Source organism: Nomascus leucogenys, chromosome 21 (genome assembly GCF_006542625.1).
Source record: "Nomascus leucogenys isolate Asia chromosome 21, Asia_NLE_v1, whole genome shotgun sequence".
Classification (NCBI taxonomy): domain Eukaryota; kingdom Metazoa; phylum Chordata; class Mammalia; order Primates; family Hylobatidae; genus Nomascus; species Nomascus leucogenys.
This window is the reverse complement of record NC_044401.1, coordinates 74,002,897-74,026,200: the sequence shown is the minus strand read 5'-3', so window position 1 is coordinate 74,026,200 and position 23,304 is coordinate 74,002,897. Positions and strand designations below refer to the sequence as shown.

General features: G+C 44.3%; 1 protein-coding gene across 2 annotated transcripts in view; it reads right to left on the bottom strand.

The window, feature by feature from the left end:
* LRIG1 (leucine rich repeats and immunoglobulin like domains 1) overlaps positions 1-13,127 on the bottom strand; it is a 123,011-nt gene extending 109,884 nt beyond the window's left edge. For both annotated transcript variants that reach the window (XM_030802094.1, XM_030802095.1), the window contains exon 1: positions 12,347-13,127. In XM_030802094.1, coding sequence (XP_030657954.1) covers positions 12,347-12,564 — 218 coding nt within the window. In that variant the 5' untranslated portion in view covers positions 12,565-13,127. The remainder of the gene's footprint in view (positions 1-12,346) is intronic.
* Positions 13,128-23,304: the final 10,177 nt, after the last annotated feature.

Here is a 23,304-nt window from a genome sequence, read left to right as displayed (position 1 = left end):
TCTCCATGACAAGTATTTTAAGGAGTCCAATTACTGTCATAATTGTCAAGATTTTCAAAAAAAGTGTAACTAAGAGGTAACCAATGCAAACCTAGGTAGATGGGTAAATTTAATATGAATTTGGCCAAAAAGAGAGTCAGACTTCAAAATTAGAAAAAGCCACAGCCAGGCATGGTGGCTCACACCTGTAAGTCTAGCACTTTGGGAGGCTGAGGTGGATGGATCACTTGAGGTCAGTCATGAGTTCGAAACCAGCCTGGCCAACATGGTAAAACCCTGTCTCTACTAAAAATACAAACAAACAAAAAAATTAGCCTGGCTTGGTGGCAGGCACCTGTAATCCCAGCTATTTGGGAGGCTGAGGCAAGAGAATCACTTGAGCCAGGAAGTCGGAGGTTGCAGTGAGCTGAGATCACACCACTGCACTCCAACCTGGGCGACAGAGTGAGACTCTGTCTCAAAAAAGAAAAAAGAAGCCACTAGGCCGTACATGTTAACTGGCTGAGTTTCTACCTTGAAAGGGATACAAGAAAGATCTCCCTGGTAAAAGGGATGGCAAGCTGGCCCAGAAAGAACAGGCAGTGCAGTGAGTAGCTGCCCTTCCTGTGGCCATGACTATAGAATGTGACAGGTGGCCCATCCAGTCCTTAAAGGCAGTTTCTCAGCATCACTTACAACTTCACTTATCACAAGTATTCACTGAAGGACTGCCTGAGGAAGATGCTGCCTGCAGTGGCCCTGTGAAAGGACCCTTTGGGAAAACATGCCTGTAATTTATTTTCCTAGGTTTTTTTTAATTTTTACCTAAGTTCTTAAAAATCTAAATCAAAGATCTAAAGTGGATCTGCACCAGCCTCCACAGTTTTCTTTAGGCCAGAGGGAAAAACGAGGTAAAAAATGAAGGAAAGCACCACTTTCTTTGTGGAGTATTCACTCCTCCTCAATAATATCTAAAGGCTCACAAAAGGGTCCCTCATCGAGACTCTGCATGCACATACCCGTTTTTCTCTTTGCTGCTTATGGTATCCATCTGAGAATTTCACTCAGAAGTAGCAAACATTGGCCCAGCATGGTAGCTCACACCTGTAATCTCAGCACTTTGGGAGGCCAAGGCAGGAGGACTGCTTGAGCCCAGGAGATCAAGACCAGTCTGGGCAACATAGCAAGACCCCATCTTTACAAAAAATAAAAACTAGCCAGGTGTGGTGGCACATGCCTGTAGTCCTAGCTACTCAGTAGACTGAGGTAGGAGGATCACTTGAGCCTGGGAGGTCACGGCTGTAGTGAGCCATGATTGCGCCACTGCACTCCAACCTGGGTGACAGAGTGGGACCCTTTGTGTGTGTGTGTGTGTGTGTGTGTGTCTCACACACACACACACACACAGAGACAGAGTATGTTTAAGTATCCTAGAAACAGATCAATTTAATTCTTACCATCCAATGAAATGTAAGTTTACTCCCTTTTTGCTTCAATTAGAATAGAATCATGAACCTAAAAATGAGGAGTCTTAGAAGTTATACATCCCTTTACAGACAGGAAATGAAGTGACTAGCCCAAAGTTATGCTGCCAATCAGTGGCAGAGCTGGGACAAAACCCCAACATCTCCTGAGGCCCAGCCATGAGCTAGTTTCCCATTCTACCACATCCTCACTTCCATGACTTTAAGAAAATTAATTTTTTCCTCTCAGGTGAATCATTTTTATGCCTCTTTGGTCAAGCACCCCTTTAAGAAACTCCATGAAAACGTGGTCTCCTTTCCGTCCAGAAAGACGTTCTGAGCACCACAACTTCACATAAAGTTTCACCCAAGTAAATAATAAGGTCAGCCAATCTTTATTTTAGGATAGTAAGGAAATGAGTATAATTTACTCATTTCTAAGTATTGTTTCAAATGAACTTGTGAAAGAATCCAAAAATCTCCATAGAAGAGTCTCTGATTTTTCTATTGGGTAAAGCATAGCCCTGGATAAGGCCAAACCACCCAAAGCGAAGAATCCTACACAGACTCCAAATCCGAGAAAACAATCAGAGGAATTTGGGATGAGGCAGATCTTAATAACTACAGGGCATGTCGGCTTGTTTTCTGGATCTCCCCTCCTTCAAGATGGAAGGAAACCCTGCTCCCTTCGAGCTGCAGCCTCTGCATCCATCACTTCATTGCATCAACAATCCACTTCCTGGAAGCAACGAGCTCTTCTGACTGTTTATAAGTTTTGCAAGCACTGGGAGCTTGTGTGCCAGAAACTCACACCAGGCCAGGTGGAGGGAGGAAACCACAGACACAGAGAAAAATTCTTCTTAATTAAAAATAAAACAAAAACTAAGACGGAGGCATGATGCTGGGTCAAGGTACCACCACACTGCTAAAACTAGATAAAAGAATCATGTTCTCCCAATCTGCAAAACAGCACTTAATTTCATAGAATCTCTCAATTCTAAGCTTTTCTGCCCCATAATTTAAAAAAAAAACATGCATTGGAGTGTGCTTCCACTTTCCTAAATGGAGAACCCACTGCAAATGGTGTCTCATCGGTTATCATATAAATTTAATTAAGCTTCATAGATCCACCAGTTTAACCTGACTATGTTAGATAGCTTTTAAAGCCACTGAACACTCCATAATCTACCTGGAATTTGATTTTCACAGACAGAAGATGGAAGTCATTCCAAAAACTAGGATAAAGTGAATGGAATTTGGAGGACTAGTAATTCCCATTCAGATGCCTAAATGAAGCTGCAGCTAGCAAAAAATCCATTCTAAAGAAGCCCCCTCACCAACAAAGTACCAGACTGAGGAGAAATTAAACTACGGACTTTTTAAAAATAAAACAAACCATTCAGCAGCTACTTGGAGAAAGCATTTTCAAATCTGTGTGAAGTTTAAATCAAGCACAGAGGGTTCCAGGAACCTAGTTCTTTGCTTTTTGAAGATTTTTCTTACAGGCTGCCTCTAACTCTATTTAAAGCAGCCTCAAGTAGCCACAGCTGGAGGGTCAGGCCTTACAAAGTAAACAACAGTTAACTCAATTCAGACTCATGACTTAACTACAACCAATGGCTAATTATCCCTCTATTAAACAACAGTGTCTGAGACATCACTTTTTAAATGATCTATTCCATTTCTAATTATGTTTGTTCACTAATGGATTTTAATCAACAATTAATAGCTTGGTAGAAACCTCCCAAGTAAGAGCTATGTGAAGAAAGTGGAAGGTTAATCAGAATTGCACATTCTGGCAGAGGACTAGCACAAAAGAGCTTGCTAAACACCTCCTACAAAAGAAAAAAAATCTGTTTTGAGAACATATAAACTAGGGTGCACACAGTATGTGCCCAATAAACATTCTGTAAACATATAGCTTACCAAAACGCCCTTTGGAAAAACACAGCTAAAATGAATGTCAATTTTTTCAACACTTCCAATTTCTTAAAACCACCCTATAGTAAATAGTATGGTATATAAATTATATCTCAATAAGGCTGTTAATTTAAAAAAAAACCTATACATTTGCAGATAAAATGATATGCCTTTGATTTATTTCCAAAAAAAAAAATAAATAACATGGAAGGGCAGAAGCATATTGGGAAATAGATCAAATAAGACAGTTGATGATTGTTGAAGGTGGGTGACAGGTACCCTAGAGTTCATTACATTATTCTGTCCACTTGTGTAGGTATTTACCTTTCTCCATACTCAAAAGGTAAGAAAAAGCACTCCAGAACAACAGAAGTGAGTTAGTTTATTTAAACTACCTGCCTGTGTATCAACTGTTCCCTTAATTCAAAATTTTTTCTAAAACCTATGTATTTCAGATCATCTCACAAGAAAAAGAAGCTGTATCTGCAACAGCCTACTTTCCAATCAGTTGTAAGTTCTCTCTAAGCGGAGCCCGGCTTGTTAATTTCTTGCTATCCAGCCCAAAGTGCTAATGCTTGAGAGACAAATGCTTTCAAACAAAAGAGCACTGGACTACAAGATTTGAAACAGCAAGATCATCTATCCTCCAGTTCAGAAGTGTTCAATCCTTCTCATTGTATTTAACAGGCTATCATCAAGTAGGTAATCCGGAAGAAAAGAACTTCAGTGCAATGTATGCTTTGACCAAGATAAGCAGTAAATTATTTGAATGGCAAATTATAAATTGGTGGAAGGAGCAAAACAGGGAGGGGGAAGCTGTTAAATGCTGCATAAAGGAGTCTTAGAAAATAAAGTTGTGAATTGTTTTTTTTCTAATCAGCTGAAAAAAAAGAAGAAAAACCCTGCATTACGTTCATCATGTTTCTCAAAGTCCAGCTAATTCTGCTTGTAAGAGAGACCTTCACTCATTTCCTCCATTTTCTTCCTAATAATGTGAGATCTTGAGAATGCAGATCATAAAAGATTAGAGATTAGAACTTTTGACCACGGAAGTTCGAAAACTAATCAATGCGAAACACTTAAAAAGAGGCCATGCTTTCTTTAAACCCTCTAAATGTCACCTTTTGCCAAAACAAACTGAACAAGCAGTAATTAGAACATGCATCCTGGTTCATAAGGAAACCAAAATGTATTAGGACCTGCAGAAATGAACAGATCGCTTGTTCGCACAATGGGCCTTACCGGTTATGCTAGATTAAATAGTAATAAAGACGCAAACAATCGTGGCCGTTCATGTGGGCAAGGCTGTGAATCATGGCCATTCACTGGGGAAGGAACTCAGGCACAGGTGCACAAGGAGTGATAGCAAACAGCAAACGGCTTTTCAGGTGGCATCCTTGCCAGATTCCTCAGATGACCCTGTGTTCCCCGCCTGTGTCCCCTACAAAGTTACCATGCAATTCCAAACAGACCAAAACAAATGAAAAATGTTCTTCGCATACAATTCCACAATTGTCTCCTGTCCTCCCTCGTCCTCCCTCAAGGTTCTCCAAAGAGAAGTGGGTACAGTGAGGATTCAGCCAGCCCTAAAGTCTGTAACCTAACCCTGATTGGAAGAGCACACCTGCATTTTTCCAAGCTATTGACTGAGAGGTGCTACTTGCATCTTGGTAGGGTTCAGTTTCAATGAAACCCTGGGAAATAATAGGATAAAATGATCAGTTTAAGGGCGTCTCACTTCCCTGCCACCTTCCCGTACCTGCCCCCCTTCCAAAAGGATAGTGCTAAATAGACATAACTATTTGTACAACTGGAATCGATTTATAATATACCGCAATAATTTTTGCTAATTATATAATCTGTTGCAACTGTTCATAGCTTCCAGCCTGTTTGGCTAAGATTTCCAAGGGTACCTGAGGTTCACTTGTGGCACTTCATACATATCACCAAAAATCCATGGGAGAAGGCTGCTTCATACATATCACCAAAACTCACAGGAGAAGGCTGCCATCTGCCCACCCCAAAAGACTCCTTCATAGCACAAAGGTAAACATTTCCCAGGAAAGCCTTTGTCACCAGCAATCTGGCTTGGAAGCTGGGTGTGGTAGCATGAGCCTTGTAGTCTCAGTTACTCAGGCAACTGAGATGGGAGGATTGCTTGAGCCCACGAGGCTGAGGCTGCAGTGTGTCTTGATTGCACCACTGCACTCCAGCCTGGGCAACAGAGTGAGACCCTGTCGAAAGAGAAAGAAAGGAAGTAAAGAAAGAAAAAAAAGAGAGAAAGAGAAAGAAAGGAAGAAAGAGAGAAAGAGGAAGGAAGGGAGGGAGGGAGAGAGAAAGAGGAAGGAAGGGAGGGAGGGAGAGAGAAGAGGAAGGAGGGAGGGAGGGAGGGAGGAGAAGGAAGGAAGGGAGGGAGAGAGGAAGGAAGGAGGGAGGGAGGGAGAGAGGAAGGAAGGGAGGGAGGGAGGGAGAGAGGAAGGAAGGGAGGGAGGGAGAGAGGAAGGGAGGGAGGGAGGGAGAGAGGAAGGGAGGGAGGGAGAGAGGAAGGAAGGGAGGGAGGGAGAGAGGGAGGAAGGGAGGAAGGGAGGGAGAGAGGAAGGAAGGAGGGAGGGAGGGAGAGAGGAAGGAAGGGAGGGAGGGAGGTAGAGAGGAAGGGAGGGAGGGAGGAGCAAAGAAAGAAAAAAGAAAAGGGAGGAGAGAAAGGAAAAAAGAAAGAGAAAAAAAGAAAAAGAAAATGAAAGAGAAAGAAAGAAAAGAAAGAAAAAGAAAGAGAAAAGAAAAGGAAAAGAAAAGAAAGAGAAAGAGAAAAAGAGAAAGAGGGAAGGGAAGGGAGGGGGGAGGGGAGGGGAGAGGAAGGGGAAGGGAAGGAAGAAGGAAGGAAGGAATCTGGCTTGGAGAGATTGGCTGTGAGACAGGATAATACATTGGAGCTACTGAGGCCTTTAACCTTCAAATTGTGCTCCAGAATCATCATAAAGTTGATGCACCCAAGTTGAGGAACCTAGCTAAATATAGGCATTATCTAACTTTGTCCTCACAGCTTCTATAAGATAGAGCATTTTTCTGTCTTTTTAGACATGAAGAGGTTTGCCCAAAATCTCACATGTAGCTGTAGACTGGAGGTGCAAGGGATGGACCATAGAATTAACTTTCAACCCCTTCACCACCACTCCTTAATGAAGAGTGTCAGTTGGGTGTGACCACCAGGGGCAAGGGCCCCTGCATATTTAACATAGTAAAGGTGAGGAAAGCTTTGTCCCTCGCCCATTCTCTCCCCAAGTCAATAACCCAAATGGAGACCAGCTGGGTAGCAAATGCCCATTTAGAAGATATAAAGAACTAAAGGCAGGAAATGAAAAGTATAAAACCCAGTGAAATGGAGAAACAGTTTAAAAAAATGAATCACTTCTATGAACAGATTGAAGTTATACTTGTGTTTCAAAACACTATGCATAAAGTACTTGAGTAAAAACTATTGATAACAAATTATACAAAATATAAGAATATAGGAACATATAAAGCAAAAAGCCTTTGTATAAGAAAAGTTCACAAGCATACCCACCACCCCCTACAAAAGAGACACGAATTGCCAACTTAAAATTAGAAATTAGACCATCAATAAACTGCAAATTTTTTCTGCAATCTTTATTGATCCATTCATTTTGCTTAATAACAATAGTCATGTATCAAGTACTTCAGCAAGAAACTTCTGTCCTAGTCATAATTGGACAATTAATTGGTCAGTCGGGACTGCCCTTCTAAACTGTGCAGCTATATCAAATTCTTTGAGCAAAACATAAACGCAGGTCCCAGAGGTAAACTATTATAAAAATGTTAACCGCTGGTCTTCAAAGTGCTCTATTTCTTTGCAGAGGAGATAAGATCTGAGTTTCTTACCAATTTCCACACTTTAACTTGAAACAAAAGCAGAAGATAATCACGTAATTGACATACAAGAACTGAAGCCATGAGGTAGATAGAATGAACGCTAGTGGCTCAGTGTCATGCTTAAGTCATAAAAAATAACAGTAACGGTCCCTAAATTTCCCACAGGCTGGTAAACACTGGAGATTTTTAGATATTTGCCCTTCCCTGCCTGGGAATTTTTCCTTCACCCCTCCTCCCTCTTGTCTCAAGACAATGCCATCAGCCTTTGAAACTGCATTCATTGTAAACAGCTCTGAATATTAACACGGCCCAGAGTCCTGTTCGCTTTTAAAAGACCCCCAGGGTTTCAAATTGCAGTCACTGAGGAGGGGGAACGTACCCAGTGGGTAAATGTCACATAGCTCATTCAAAAGGAATTGAAAGTTAGGCTTGCTCGTGAAACTTAAAGTCCTTCTACCTATGGGGTAGGTCAGAGGAATCCCTTTTATGTTTAAAACAAAGGAGGAAAAGAAGACAGACAGACTCTGGTACAACCAACATCCTTTACTGCATATAACAACTTTCAATTCAATGAATCCCTCTTCTAGATTTCCCTCTCCTGTGGATGCCACTTTTTAAATAACTATAGGCTATTTTAAACAACCTCCACCCAGCCTTCCTAACAGAACTTCGGGCTTTAGCAGGTGCACAGCACTGGGCCAGGTGCATTGTTAAGTCACACAAAACCCCAGTGCTCTTTCCTGCATTCCTGTCCACCCTGACAGAGAGGATGCTGAAAAGACTTTGCACCAAGGAGACACCCCTGCAGAAGCCGGAGAGGCCCTTTCATTGTGATCATGGTGTCTGAGGGAGAGAAAGGTCAGCCAGAGGCCGTCCCAATGGACTCAGGGAAGCTGCAGGGAGAACCCAGGCAAAGTAATTAACACTGGAGGGAGGAAAGCTTTCAGCTAACGGTGAAGAGCTGGGGAGATGGGACATGAGGACATCCACTAGGAACCAGCTCTCATCACACTACACTTAACGTTTCTTCATCTTTCTGAAGATGGTTCCAAGAATTACTGCTGATAATATGTTCAAAAGTCCAAAGTCTGTAAAACCTAGTAACCAAATACAATTATGCAAAGAGACAACACACGACTTTTTAAAACAGTCCCTTGAAAAGCGGGGCAGGAACAGTTCTGACATGTCCTAAAGGCAAGAGGGACATTGCGTGCCAATACGGAGTTAATTTACATGGGGCGCTGGGGATCTCTGGACACTTCCTACTTTAGCAGTACTCAGAGAATAGATATTATGCCCACAATTTCACATCAGCAAGGCTTAAACAGTGTGCCTTTTTCTCACGACAACCAATATTATTTGCCAGAAACCTCACCTTACTAAAAAAAAAGTTGTCAGAGAGCTATCAACAGACAAGTTCTCCCCCATCAAGAGGGAAGACACTTGTTGCAAGAGAAAAGGACTCTGAGCTCAAGCTAAAGTTCCCTGAAACTCTAAGAGCACTTGCACCTTTCACACTGTATTCTCGGCAATTAACCTGTGTTTAAAATGCTCCCTATTCCAAACAACCCTTTCCCTGTCCCACAAATCGGAAGATGTTCAGAGTCTGTTGAGTTTAAGTGATATGGAGAAGGAAATATTTCAGGACCATCCATACAACAATCTACTTAAAAAAAAAAAAAAACATGAATCTCAGTTTAGGTTCTAGAACAATTTGGTGATCTGCACTTTAAACTTAATTTGCATAAACAGGATGGAAAGTATTTTCCAAACCCTTAATTCACAACACCCTGCACACCTGGGCCTTCCAGCACAGCTGTAAAATTTGAAAGACAAAGGCCTTCTTTGCTTCCCAACTACAATGGCAACCACAGTTGGTGTTTATTTTCTAATATAATCGTAAGCACCACTTCTTTGCCAAAACTGGCAAGGTTAGATTTCAGCTAACTGATTTGGTATTGCAAACACATAGTACAAAGACATCCAAATCAATAAACTCATCTTAATGTGGCTTAGGATAACCACACTTGGTATACACTTTTATGAATATCCTTGCTTTTGAATGCTCTGTCATCTTCACTCCACACTGAGACCAAAAACCAGGGTTTTTCTTCCTCTAGGCCTGCCTTCCTAATCCCAACCCAATGGGCTACCATTCAGCGCTCAGGACATTTAAACTAGCAACATTTTGTGACTAAACACTGCTCAAATTTATGGCACAGGTAAGAGTCTAAGGTAAATTGTATTTAATACTTCTTAAATAGCTTCTGAAGCCATGCTCTCAAAAATAATTTCAAAGAAAGCAAATATCTGAGTTCTAAGAAGTTCAACTTCTTCTCAGGTTCTGGGAAGTTGGAATAAGGCTTGGCAGTGGCTTGGTGCTATTTATGAATGTGCAAGTTGGACCATGCCAATCTCACCTACGTAATGGGCTGGGAGACTCAAATTATGGCTTGACTACTACAACTATAAGTTATTGTGCTGAAAAGTTATCCTCAGGCCCCAGAAATGAACGGATTATCATTATCCATTCTGTTTCTTCTATTCACACTGCATTTACGTTCACTATTTACAAGTTTTACTTTTCTTATATTAGGCCTAGAAGCAACTTCCACGTTAGACACACAGTTTGCAGGAAAAAAAAAAAAAAAAAAAAAAAAAAAAAAAAGGTCCCATAAAGCCACAGGTCCTCTGCTATCTCAAACCCACAGCCTGAAGTTGTTTGAACTAGCTGCAGTAAATCCAGTTCATGGATTTATAAACTAGCTCAAAGCATTTTCTAGACACCGTGGGCTTAGAGCATGTAAACTTGGTGAAACTACAAGATATTTCATTATATCATATACAGACACTTTCTCCCCTAAAGTCTTGCTGAATCTTAGCCAGGAATAAAAACCATATAAATACTCTTATGGAAATTCCAGAATAAGACTCATGGAGACTAATGATTTAAATTCAGAAGTCTGAAGTCTAGAAAAAAAGAACACATTTGCTTGATTTGTCCTTAATCAGAAATAAGATAACTTCGCAAATATTTTTCAAAGGATAGCCATTTTGTACTGCACACTGTGTTGCTACATACTAACCAGAAATCACGCTGCTCATATCTTAAAATCGAATCAGTCAACACCATAATCAGTATACTGAAGTCTACTAATGCTCAAAATACCCATTTTGGTATTTACCGATCATCAAATGTGTGAGTAAAAGAGAAGGATTTCAATTTTGAAGGTATTTATGCCACGTGAAATGTCACTCCTAGGCAACAGAAAGCCTAAAGAAATAACCAGTATGTTTGCTCCAAAAATTAAAGGGCAAGGCAAAGTGGATCTTGTGACCACAGCAAAGTGCAAATAAGAGGACACCCTGTCCTCTCTGGGAAGTTACTGCCGTGGAACTAAGTGCCTTCCCCACAATGCCACTGACACATGGCATTGGGAGTCACTCTTCCAACAGGTGAACCCTTAAGAAGTTAATCTGATTCTGCCCACATGATTCTATTAAAAAAAAAAAAATACCGTATGTAAGGGAAAAATCACAACACCCCAGACTAAATAAGATACTACCTAAGGACAATACTGGGCTCTATCTCCCAGTACTTAACACAGCTCTGCCTCCACCCTACGACCACTGATTTTCACTAACTCAGTAAATGCCATAGAAGTAGATATTGAAAACCTAACTGTAACTAAAGGGCCCTGGTTGTCTTCAGAACTCTGTAGTACTTGTTCATAGAGCAGTGTCTGGGGCCAAGTTAAAGATTCGTGCCCCATTTTGAGAGGTACAGGATCTTTACATTTAAAAGGAATTAACTTTTCTTCCCTTCACGGCAGTCAGAACTCAGGCCACATTTTCTTAAGCCACAGGTGCTGGTTACAACTTGTGACACCAGTTTTCTCTTTTCAAAACAGCCATAATCATGCCTGAGGTTACTGCTGTGCCTTTCCTATGTTCTAGGAAAAATGTCCAATTAGTCAACCGAAATGCGGACTATTTAAGCTAGGCCTTTTCTGGAAAGGTACTAATGGTTCTACAGAGATGCTAATTACCGATAACTGAACAGGATTTGACTCATGGACCAGATTTTTTAGAAGTAAAAGAAGACTGTTCTACTCTACCATGTTTACAGAAGTCTAATGCCTTTTTTTCCTGCCAAATCTCCTGTAAGAAGTGTCCCACTAAGTCCTAACAGGCCCACATCCTGACAGCACAGAAAAGAACCTCTTTCGGGTGAAAGAAACTGCTTAAATCAGCCAAGCCCCTGGCACCCTCTCCTGAAGCAGCACTACTCCAAAACTCATTTGCACCATTTATGGAGGAGACAGTCTTGAGGGTGGGCCCACCCCACTGGATCACCAAGCCCAATGGGGCCCCAGGGAACATACAGGAAGGGTCTGAAACACAGTTCCGTAAAATGCCAACCAGGCGGAAAAGGACAAACTCCCAGCACTCACAAGTCGCCAAGAACTGTCAAAGCCCTCTAATTCAGGGGTCCTCGGGGGAAGACTGCCTTCTGCCCCGCAGAGAGAAGCAAGTCAGGCCACCACGGTCTTCGGGGGTCAGGAGACGGCTACACACAGTATCAACTAATAAATAATGTAAACGAAAGATTGGAGCCAACAGCCACCTTCATTCATTACCCACTGGAAGACCAAGGAGCTCACACACCAGAGTTGCATTACGGGAGAGGAAAAGGAAACGCACCCACATACCCCCACATAGACTTCTTCACACTCTGCTCCAGACATTTCCCACCCACCCACCCGCAAACACACTCAGCTCCAGACTCCCACTCCCCAACCCCTGATGGCCCGCACGACGCGTGCTGGCTAACCCCCAAACCTCTACGACCCACGATCGCTCGTCTCCAGACCCCACGAGGCACGCTCTTCTCCTCCAAGCTCTCTCGCATGCCTACTCCCCCGGACCTCCACGCAGGGTCTCCCCTCCGCCACCCCAACCTGACAGTCTTCCAGCACGAGCAAGCACGCCCACACACACACAACCCAGTCCGCACCTGAGTACGAACCCCCGCCGCCCCGTCCCCAAGTGACAGAGCCCCGGGGCGCAGAGAGGGCGGAAAGGGCGGCACTCACAGGCTCCGCGTCCAGGAGGGCAGGTCCCCGGGCAACGCCGCCAGCCCGCGCCCACCGCAGTCCAGTGAGTCCCCAGCGCAAGTGCAGGCGGCCGCGCAGGGCGCCCGCGGGCCGGCCGCCGCGGTTGCCGGTTCCAGCCGAAGCAGCAGCAGCCAGGGAAGGAGAAGGCAAAGCGAGCGGCGCGGGGCCCCGAGCGCTCCCCGGACCGGCCGCGCCATCTTGTCTGGAGCGCGCTGCGAACTCCGGGCGCGGGGACTGTGAGGACCCGAACAGCCGCAGAGGCGGGCGGGCCCGCGGGGCGCTCCGCTCGGCTCTAGACTCCGCGCCGGGGCATGGCCCCCGCCCCAAGTTCTCTCTGCGGCCGCGGCTCCGGCACTCAGCGGGCCCCCGGTGTCTGGGCCGCTCCGCAGCACCCGGCGGGGGCCGCAAACCCCGCGCCCATCCGGGCCGGCCGGCCCGCTCGCGCTCGCTGCGAACTCCGCCGATTCGGGCAAGGGGTACCCAGCATGCGCTCCTCGTCCGCCCGGGGCACGCCGAGTGCCACTACCGACACCGGCCGAGGGCAGTGCTGCCGCTGCGCCTGGAAGGCAGGCGTTCAGCCCCGCAGCCCGAGCTCGGTGCCGGCAGGCATCTTCCTCTCAGCTCGGAGCGCAAAGCCGTAGACCTCGGGCTGGACGGCGCGGCCGGCCTCGCGCTGGGAGGCCCCCGTGCGCCTAGCTGTCCCCACGCCGCAGGCAGAGAGCGCGCGCGCGCGCGCAGCCTCCAGTTCCGCACGGCTCCTCCGCGCAGCAAGAGTCCCGCCGACCTCGCGGCCGAACAATCAGCCGCTTGCTGCTCGCCTCCCCGCGGCCCAGCCCCGGCCGGTCCCCCAAGCCCCGCCCCCGGCCGCTCGCCCGCACACACCCCCTGGGCTCCGCACCCCGCGGCCGCCTGCTGGCCCACGTTGGATGCTTTGCAACAGCGCCCCGCCACGCCTCCCCGCCTGCTGCTCATTGGCTGCCGGAGTCCACCGTGGCCAGACTCGAGGGCCATTGGAGCGCTCGCCGTGATCCCGCCCCTCCCGCTTCACCGGCTACCCCGCCCCCACACTCTTTTCCCACCCAAGGTGTGAAGGGCGGGAGACTGGGAGGAGAAAGGGAGGGACGGCCCCCGCCTCTTAAAGGAGACACACAGGTTGTTGTTGGAGAACGGGAACGCGGGCTGGGGAAAGGAGGCGTGTAGATATGCCCTCTGCGTCAAGAAGAGGAGAGAAAGTTAAGAGGGTAACGCCCCCGTTTTGGAGCTCTCTGGCCCCAAGGCTTTTTACGTCCTCCTCAGGCTGCAAGCAGGACTGCAGATTAGAAGCAAACCCGCGTCCATTTTCCAGGTGCCTTCCAAGAGCGAAGACACAGGTTTAAAACTTAACACACTTCTTCCTGACTGGGACATCCTTGGTTATTTCATTAGGCCTGGTCCCCTTCCTCCCCAAACAGCCTGGAGCATCTTCTCCTGACTTGTTCTTCATGTCTTAAATCCAGCAATATGTCCTTGCTTACCAAAATGAATGTGTACTGCAGAAACCTAGTCTCAAAGGTGCACCCTCGGCTGGGAGTAGTGGCTCACGCTGTAATCCCAGCAGTCTGGGAGGCCAAGGCGGGCGGATCACCTGAGGTCAGTCATTCGAGACCAGCCTGGCCAACATGGTACTGGCCGCCTGTACTAAAAAAGAAAAAATACAAAAATTAGCCAGGTGTGGTGCTGCACGCCTGTAATCCCAGCTACGGGAGGCTGGGACAGGAGAACCGCTTGAACGCCGGAGGCGGAGGCTGCAATGAGCAGACACTTGTCACTGAATTGTCACTGAATTCCAGCCTGGGCGATAGAGCGAGACTCCGTCTCAAAAAAAAAAAAAAAAAAAAAAAAAAAGGTGCACTTTTCTTCCCAGCCCCTAGTGAGTTGAAAGGTACTTCTAGAAATGCTCCAGCCTTTGACAAAGGGGTTGCTTTGTTGTTGTTGTTGGGTTTTTGTTTTAATCAGAGTCTTTTTAAGATGATTTTCAAGAAGCCATAGTGTACTCGTAAGAGACAGAGTTAAAGGAGAAATAATAGTTAACAAAGCTTCTAACTTCGGCTTTTTTTTTTTTTTTTTTTTTTTTTGAGAAGGAGTCTCGCTCTTTAACCCAGGCTGAGTGCAGTGGCGCGATCTCGGCTCACTGCAGGCTCCGCCCCCCCGGGGTTCACGCCATTCTCCTGCCTCAGCCTCCCGCGTAGCTGGGACTACAGGCGCCCGCCACCTCGCCCGGCTAATTTTTTTTGTATTTTTAATAGAGACGGGGTTTCACCGTTTTAGCCAGGATGGTCTCGATCTCCTGACCTCGTGATCCGCCCTCCTCGGCCTCCCAAAGTGCTGGGATTACAGGCGTGAGCCACCGCGCCCGGCCCTAACTTTGGCTCTTAAAGATCAGACCATAGCAGTTGTGTGTTATGACAGTACATGGTAATATTAAAGCAGACACACAGACACACACACATTGAGAAAAAGGAAAAAGATTACCACTGTAACATACAGCTGCCCTTTGGGCGTTTTGGTTTGCTGGTGTCTCATATCCCTTCCCAAGAGTATGCAAATTACTAACATAACTGCGCACATTGTCAGGAAGATTAAGCAGGTCAAGTCTGTTGAAAAACATTTGCTCCAGAACATTAAATCTGAGTTGTGTTTTATGGAAGTGGGATGGGGTGGGAGGTAAAGAGGGGAAGATGTTCCTTAGGGAATAAAGGTAAAAAAAAAAAAAAAATTAAAGGGTTTATTCCATTTTCGACACAATCTAAGAGGTTTACTTTAATTGAGATGCACTAAATGTGTTAAACTTTCCCTCAGCCAGATCCCCTCTTTTCTTTAGCCAAAATGTAATCTTCCTATCCCTTCCTCCCCTTTTTCCTTCTTCCCCTTCTGATTCATTGTGCTCTCAGATAATGGTGCCTCATTTTTTTCTTTTTTAATTTTGCATGATCTCAGCAGTGATGCCCAAAGCAGTGCTCAAATATGTGGGTAAATCAATTCAAATCTAATTCCCAAGAAATATTATCAGAAAAATGCTGCACCTGACCCATCCCACCCAAGAGCTTTAACCAGCTTTTATGTTTCATATGTAATCCAAATAAACATACACCTTCCATCTAGACAAGAAGAAATATGTCCTTTTGTTCTATCCCTTTTGGTAAAAATAATAATAATAAGCAGGGGGAATAGAATTAAAAAGACCCTAAATTTATGAAGTCCTCTCCGTCAGTGTTTAAGTTTTACACGACCAAAGAACACAAAACAGTAATTTGATGCAGAATACCCACAGCCGTTTCCTGAAATGAAACTGTCAGATCCTCCCCGTCCCCACCCCACAATAAAACAGCATATGCAGCGAAAAATGAATTGAACCGATTGAACCTCTTGAGATGCTGACCTAAAATTATCTTTCAGGTTTGTCTCATTTCTAGTACTATAAAAATGGGTAATTCTTGTAAAATGTTTTTTCAAATGTGTATGGGTGTACTTGTGAGATGCTTTTTAGGAATCTTAGTGTTCTGGAGGATAGAATTTAAGAATCTGCAAGGTGAGGGAGTGCCCACAAATCTAAAGCATCCCTTGTGGTCTGGTTACCATGCAGCCAGAGAAAAGGATTCCAAAGCCGGGGCACACTTGGGGGGACAGGGCGCCTGAGCCTTGGCAGTTCCTCTCGTCTACAGCAAAGCATGAAGTCATGTCTGCTCCCCATACCATGTATGGAAGTTTGCCCACATACTAGCAACCTGCTTGTGATTGCAATGAGAGTGTGAACTTGGAGAGCAGTGATATCTAGCTCAGGGGGGAATTCATCTGCAGCCACCACCTAAGATGAAGGAGATCTCAACAACAATAATGGCAAATGTCTAAGGGAATCTATGTCCCTGCTCATAAAAGTGCAAGTCTTGGTCCATTCAGCACAGAGCAACAGTTGATTTGGGTGCTCTAGGTCCTTATTTTCCTCGCACTGCAACTTTGATCATTTTAAATGCTTATTCCTTGAATGAGTCATCCAGGGATTTTAGATTTTCCAGTTCAGTTTCATCTACCCCAGGGGTAGCATGGAATCAAATCCCCAGTGAGAATCTCTGCAGGTCTCTCTTGACTACAGAAGCCCTAGCCGTTAATCATCCTAAAGCCGCTGCTTGAGAGAGGAACCCAAAATCTAAATAGCCTGAAATCTATTGGGGAGAGAAGCAAATAACAAAATAACAAGAAAGAAGGTTAACCATAGGGATTTTTTTTTTTTTTAACACAACTTCCGGGGGACTGAATTCGTGCCAGTTTGCTATAGTTCTAGGTGGTGGTCTTTAGTGGTTTTAAAGAATGCTGAGATTCAGAGGGGCTTTCTTAATGTTAGGTGAGATTTTACACTGTGTTCAGTACATTCAAAAAGCACCAGGGCACCATTCAGGAGAGCTGGGTTCCAGCCAGGCCTTGTTATCAGTGAAAACTTTGGCGAGTCATTTTCTCTCTTGGAGCCTCAGTTTTCTCAAATAGAAAACAAGGGGCCGGGCACGGTGGCTCACGCCTGTAATCCCAGCACTTTGGGAGGCTGAGGTGGGTGGATCACCTGAGGTCAGGAGTTCAAGACCAGCCTGGCCAACACGGTGAAACCTCATCTCTACTAAAAATACAAAAATTAGCCGGGTGTGGTGGCACACACCTATAGTGCCAGCTACTTGGGAGGCAAAGGCAGGAGAATCGCTTGAACCTGGGGGGCGGAGGTTGCAGTGAGTCGAGATCACACCATCGTACTCTAGCCTGGGTAACAAGAGCAAAACTCCATCTCAAAAAATATATATATAAAAAAGAAAAATAGAAAATAAGGATAATGGTACTTGACCTGGGTGCTGAGTGAGTAAAGAAGGATCATTTTGATAAAGGACACAAGGGGCATTATAAACTGTTTACATCTCATTGTTTTCAAGGTGTTATTGATTTGTTAACTCTGAAAAACTGAGAGCCCATATGTATAATATAGATGGAAAATCTTAGCAGTTTCTTTCAGCAGGAAAGTTTCTTGTCCAGGAATGTGACAAAGGGTTAATAATTAGCTATGAAACCCCTGAAGACTTGCAGGGTGATGACAGCCCTGCTTTGAGCCTGTTTTGTATCTCTCTTCCAAGGAAAATAAAACTGTGTACTCATTAACTCCTTCCTCGCAATAATCTTGTCAAGGAGATGGATGGATGGAGAAGGTAAGAGAGGAGGCTAATGAGTCTGGGAATAGAATATAAAAAGAGAAAGATTTTGAGATCTCCCCATCCCCCATTCCAACATTTGTCTTTGGTGGAGGTGGTTTTCTTGTGCAATCTCTGGCTATTGGAATATTGGTTAATGCCCAAACAGTGCCAAGCTGCAGCTGCTGCAGTTCCACAGCAAGAATGGATGTTGGCCTGCAGCTCAGCTGTGACCCTTCACAGGATCTGCCCTCCTCCACAGAGCACCATCGACAGGGGCCAAAAACCTTTAGAGTCCACTTTCTAACACAAACTAGAACCTTGACACTTGTCCTTGCCTTGGGAATGTGAAATGTTTACTGGTTCACTGAAAGGATGAAAAAAAATGTATCAAAGGTATGAGCATTTCAGAATTCTGAGATTGAGATTCTGGAGTAATGGTCATTGTAGGAGGCAGTCCCTTACCTCTGACGGTGATGATGATGGGATGGACTAATTACATCATCACCAGAGACTGCACCTCTCACTCCCAATCTGCTGCCTTTGCAGATGTCACTCCGAGAAGTACATGAGGGCGAGTGCAGGGAGGATTCAAAGTTTATGCCTCACTGCCAACCACTCAGAAGTAACACTTCAATATATATAAAGAACAGCACATTGACCATAACTTATAATAATAATCTTATGAAGTCATATACCTTACATTTCTCAAAGCACTGTCACATCATAACAACAGCTATCATTTACGGAGCACTTTTTATGTGTCTTTCACATTGTTGAGTGCTTTCTGTACTTTTCTCAGTGAGGTAGGAGCTAAGAAAAACGTTTAAGTCCACACAAGCTAATAAGTGACAAGTCCAAGATTCCAAACCAGTTCTGTGGACACCAAAGATCTATTTTGGGCTGGGCACGGTGGCTCAATGCCTGTAATCCCAGCACTTTGAAAAGCCAAGATGGGTGGATCACTTGAGGTCAGGAGTTCGAGACGAGCCTGACCTACATGATGAAATCCTTCTCTACTAAAAAGACAAATATTAGCTGGGCATGGTGGTGCATACCTGTAGTCCCAGCTACTCAGGAGGCTGAGGCAGGAGGATCACCTGAGCCCAGGAGGCAGAGGTTGCAGTGAGCCGAGATTGAGCCACTGCATTCCAGCATGGATGACAGAGCAAGACCCTGTCTCAAAAACAAAGAAACAAAAAAACCCAAAGATCTATTTTGACATTTGAGCCTCCTGAACCTTGAATATGAAAATTGTTATTGTTCCCACTTTACAGATGAGAAAGCTGAGGTTCAGTGATTGTCCCAAGGTCACGCGGCATCAGGAATAAATAGAATCTTAAATCACAAGTTTCATCACAACCACCAGCACACATACTTTATGTTCAGTGAATGTCTTATGAAGTGTATCATGAAACTTCTTTCTCAGGGATGCCATGAGAATGGATGTGATTTCTTTACTTTTTCATATTTACTAATAGATTTCCAAAGTTCCCTCCATGATTAGTAAGTTAAAATTTTAAAGAATATATAGACTTTTTTCTCCCCCCATACACAGCAGTACTTGTATAACAATAGTGGTTAATATTACTGAGCACTTACTATGTGCTAGCATTATTTCACATCGTGGCTTAATTTCACTGAAGAATCCTATGAGATACCTTAGAGATTGTCATCTTACATATGAAGTTACTGAAACTCTGAGATCAATCCCCTTGCCCACATTATACCCTAATTAGGTGCTGAGCAGGAAGAGGCTCACAGCTAACCTACCCCAATCACACACCCTCTCTTATCATTCTCGCTTTTGATTATTTTTCCTGTTTATCTCTCCCTCCAGAATAGTAGCTCAGTAAGTTAAAAGTAAGTTAAAAGACTGAGTCTAAATCCCTTCTTGGTATTCCTGTTGTCTAGCACAATTCCAGGCACCTGGTAGGCACAGAGACAATATTTGCTGAGTGAGTCCTGCCTGCCCTGCAAGGAGGGAGAATTATCAAGCCTCTTTCCTCCCCCATTTTATTTTATACTTGCTTGCTATTCATATATGTGTGCTGGCCACATCAATACTACCTGGAGCTTCTCAGAAATGTGAACTTTAAGGCTGGGCACTGTGGCTCATGCCTGTAATCCCAGCATTTTGGGAGGCCGAGGTGGGCGGATCACCTGAGGTCAGGAGTTCGAGACCAGCCTGGCCAACATGGTGAAACCCTGTCTGTACTAAAAATACAAAAATTGGCCAGGCATGGTGGCATGCGACTGTAGTCCCAGCTACTCGGGAGGCTGAGGCAGGAGAATTGCTTGAACCAGGGGGGCAGAGGTAGCAGTGAGCTGAAATCATACTATTACACTCCAGCCTTGGTGACAAAGTGAGAGTCTGTCTCAAAAAAAAAAAAAAGTGATTTCAAAAATAAAGACAAGCATGTGGCTGACATTATTGCACCTAAATTGAAGAGCATGCAAAACATCTGCTGCCCATGAGATTTTGGTAAAATCCTCTCATGCCATTCAATTCTCTTTTCCTTCACCATGCATTCAGACTAATAAAAAGCATTTGCGAATTTTATAGCCTGTTATATTTGTTTCCAAAAGGACAGTTGGGTTTATGACACATTTCAAATTTATTATAAACATACAGACAGACACATATTATATGCTTTCACTGTCATTCTTACCCATGAGCTACGCTCTTTAGATAATCATTTAAATATCCTTATTTCCCTGGGGGAGCTTGACACTCCTCTTGGATTTAGATGCTATAAATCAAAGAAAAGTCTTTGTCTTTTCCGCAACTCTTTCTTATTTGAAGTGCCTTGACTGGGTACTATTTGGAGAAGGCAGCTGTATAGAATAATTGTCTGCAAACGGTCACTAGCAGTTTCTCCCCTCAAGAGGCAAAGTCTATTTTCTCTCCCTCTTAAATCTGGATTGGCCTTGTGCCTTGCTCTGACTGATAGAATGCAGTGAGAGTGACGCTCTTACCAGTTCTGGGCCTGGCAGCTTTGTCTCTCACCCACTTCCTACCCGGAGCTGTCATGTAAGGAAGTCCAGGCTGCCCTCCTAGAAATAGAGGTCCTGGAGGAGAAGAGACCATGGAGAGAGAGAGGCAACGTGGAAGAAAACTGGGTGGCCCAGCCAAGAGCCAGTATCATAAACCCAGACATGAGAGTGAACTCATTTTGGACCTTTTAGCACAGACCAGCTAAATGCAACTGCACAAATGAGCCTCGCCAACATCACATGAGCAGGGCTGAGCCATCCCCAAGAGTCTTGCCCAAATTCCTGACCCACAAAATCATGACCAATAAAAAAAGCTCTTGTTTTAAGCCACTAAATTTTGGGGTGACCTGTTATGCAGCCATAGATAACTGAGATAACAAGTGTGGCTAAGTGAGCATGCAATAAAACGTGAGTGGATTTTGGGAGAGGAATAAAGTCTAATCAAATAAACCCGTCAACAGAAGTGTCAAAAAAATTAGTGTTATCAGTTGACCTTCGTGACATGTTTGTCAGGGCCCTTGATTGAATGCAACATGCTAACTGGCTGATGCCATCGAAAAAAACTTCTTAGATAATAAATATTCTGGTTCTTCAGCAGAACACAAAAGAGGTTCCCTTCCACTTCTCTTGGAAACAGGTATGAGAGAAATGCAGAGGATCTGCTTATTTATAAAAGGTATGTTCTCTTATGTAACCCCATGGCATCCAGGTAAAATAACTGATTGAGAGGATGAAATAATTGAAGTTCTATTCTTACCGAAAAGATCAGATAAGGCTTAACGTGTTTACTCCATTTTTCATACGGGACAAATAAATGAATATTTTAAAATGGAATCCCAGCCATAAAACTGACACTGAGATACAGAGTTTGGGGGTATGTTTTGGTAGGGGGTGACAGTGGTGGGGATTATATCTCTTAGCTGTGTGCTAACCTTTAAGTTCTGCAAATCATAGCTTACTGCCTGCTTATATATTGTCTTGCACTCTTCTCCAGCTCTCATTTCTTAGAAGCCATCACTGTGGAGCAGGGCTACTTATAAAATCAAGTTAGCTAAGTCCCTGCCATCAGAGAGTTTATAATCTGATGGTATTGTTGACTGCTAGGTCCCCAGGATCTAGAACAGCGCCTGACAAATAGTAGGCATTCAATACATATTACTGAACGAATACATGATCAAATGAATGAATGGTTTTCTGTATGCAAACTTCATTTTCCAGTCAAGGCTATAAGCAGCTCACAGGACGCAGGCCACAAAGTCACAGGCTATTGGAAGACAAAGGGATTTCGTGTCTTCGAGTGCAGTGGGTCAGGGTGAAGCCTGCTGGATCAGATCTGCCGGGTCAGAAACTTCTGGTGACCAACCACCTAGGTTTGGAACTCAGGGGTTTCCCAGGTCATGGGACTTCAAGTGCCAAAATAGAAAAAGTTCTGGAAAAATCAGGACAAATCGGTCACCCTAATTGGAATTCTAGTTTCTAAATGCACATTTAGAACTTTCTGCATGCCATATAGCTAAGCTATATGAGAACCTACTACAGTATGCACCAGGGAATAACCTGAGTGGTTCAAATGCATCAACTCATTTGATCCTCCCTACAGCCCTATGAGGCAGAACTATTAAAATCTTTTCTTTCTATAAAATAGAACACTGAGGTGCAGAAGGAAGTAATCCGCTGAAGGTCACACAGCTAGGAAATTAGACTCCAGAGCTCACACTTTATTATTATTATTGTTATTATTATTGAGACAGGGTCTTGCTCTGTAACCCAGGTTGGAATGCAGTGGTGCAATCTCAGCCCACTGCAACCTCCACCTCCCAGGCTCAAGCGATCCTCCCATTTCAGCCTCCCAAGTAGCTGGGACTACAGGTGTGTGCCACCATGCCCAGCCAAGTTTTTGTATTTTTAGTAGCAACAAGGTTGCTCCTTGTCAGCCAGGCTGGTCTCGAACTCCTGAGCTCAAGCGATCTTCCAGCCTCAGCCTCCCAAAGTGCTGGAATTACAGGCATGAGCCACTGTACCCGGCCCAGAACTCACACTTTAAATCAGCACTCTCATATACTTTATTATAGTAGATTCCCAGCTCCTTCTCAAAATTTGTTTTAAACCTCATTCCTTTGTTTGTATTCATAACACCTTTCATGGTTTCCAGTTATTTTTAGATTTTGTCAGCCCATTTTGTACCTGACTGTTTCTAATAATAGAGCTGAAGCCTGAGGCCAGGGACCTCCACTCTACCCCTCAGGGTCTCTCACAGCACCTGGCATGAGAAGGGCTCAGGACAGATGTTCAGAATGAATGCAATAGACATGAACCATCTAGGATGACTGAAGGACTGATTGAGGTAGATTTCTAGCTCAAAGGAAATCTAATATTAACCAACATCTACCATGTTTCAGCCACCATCCAGGTAAAAATGCTGGCCAAACTTGGGCTTCATGGGGATTAATTTGGCCTGAAGTGTTTATTTTTAAAATTTGAATTTGACCTACCTTTAGGAGGTAGGCATGCGCTGTCTTCATTTATATTTCCTGCCTGCCCACCCCACCAGGCATTTGAGTTTGCAACTATGATCCCAGCCTTTCTCTAACATTCAATTCATTTATACTTTACAGCAAGCCTCTGTAGTAGGCATTTCCGTCGACAGTTTATAAATAAGAAAACAGAAGCTTGGAAAGCATAGGTAACCTGGCCAAGTTCAAAAACTTATGAATTGGGGAATAGTACTCAACTCAGGGC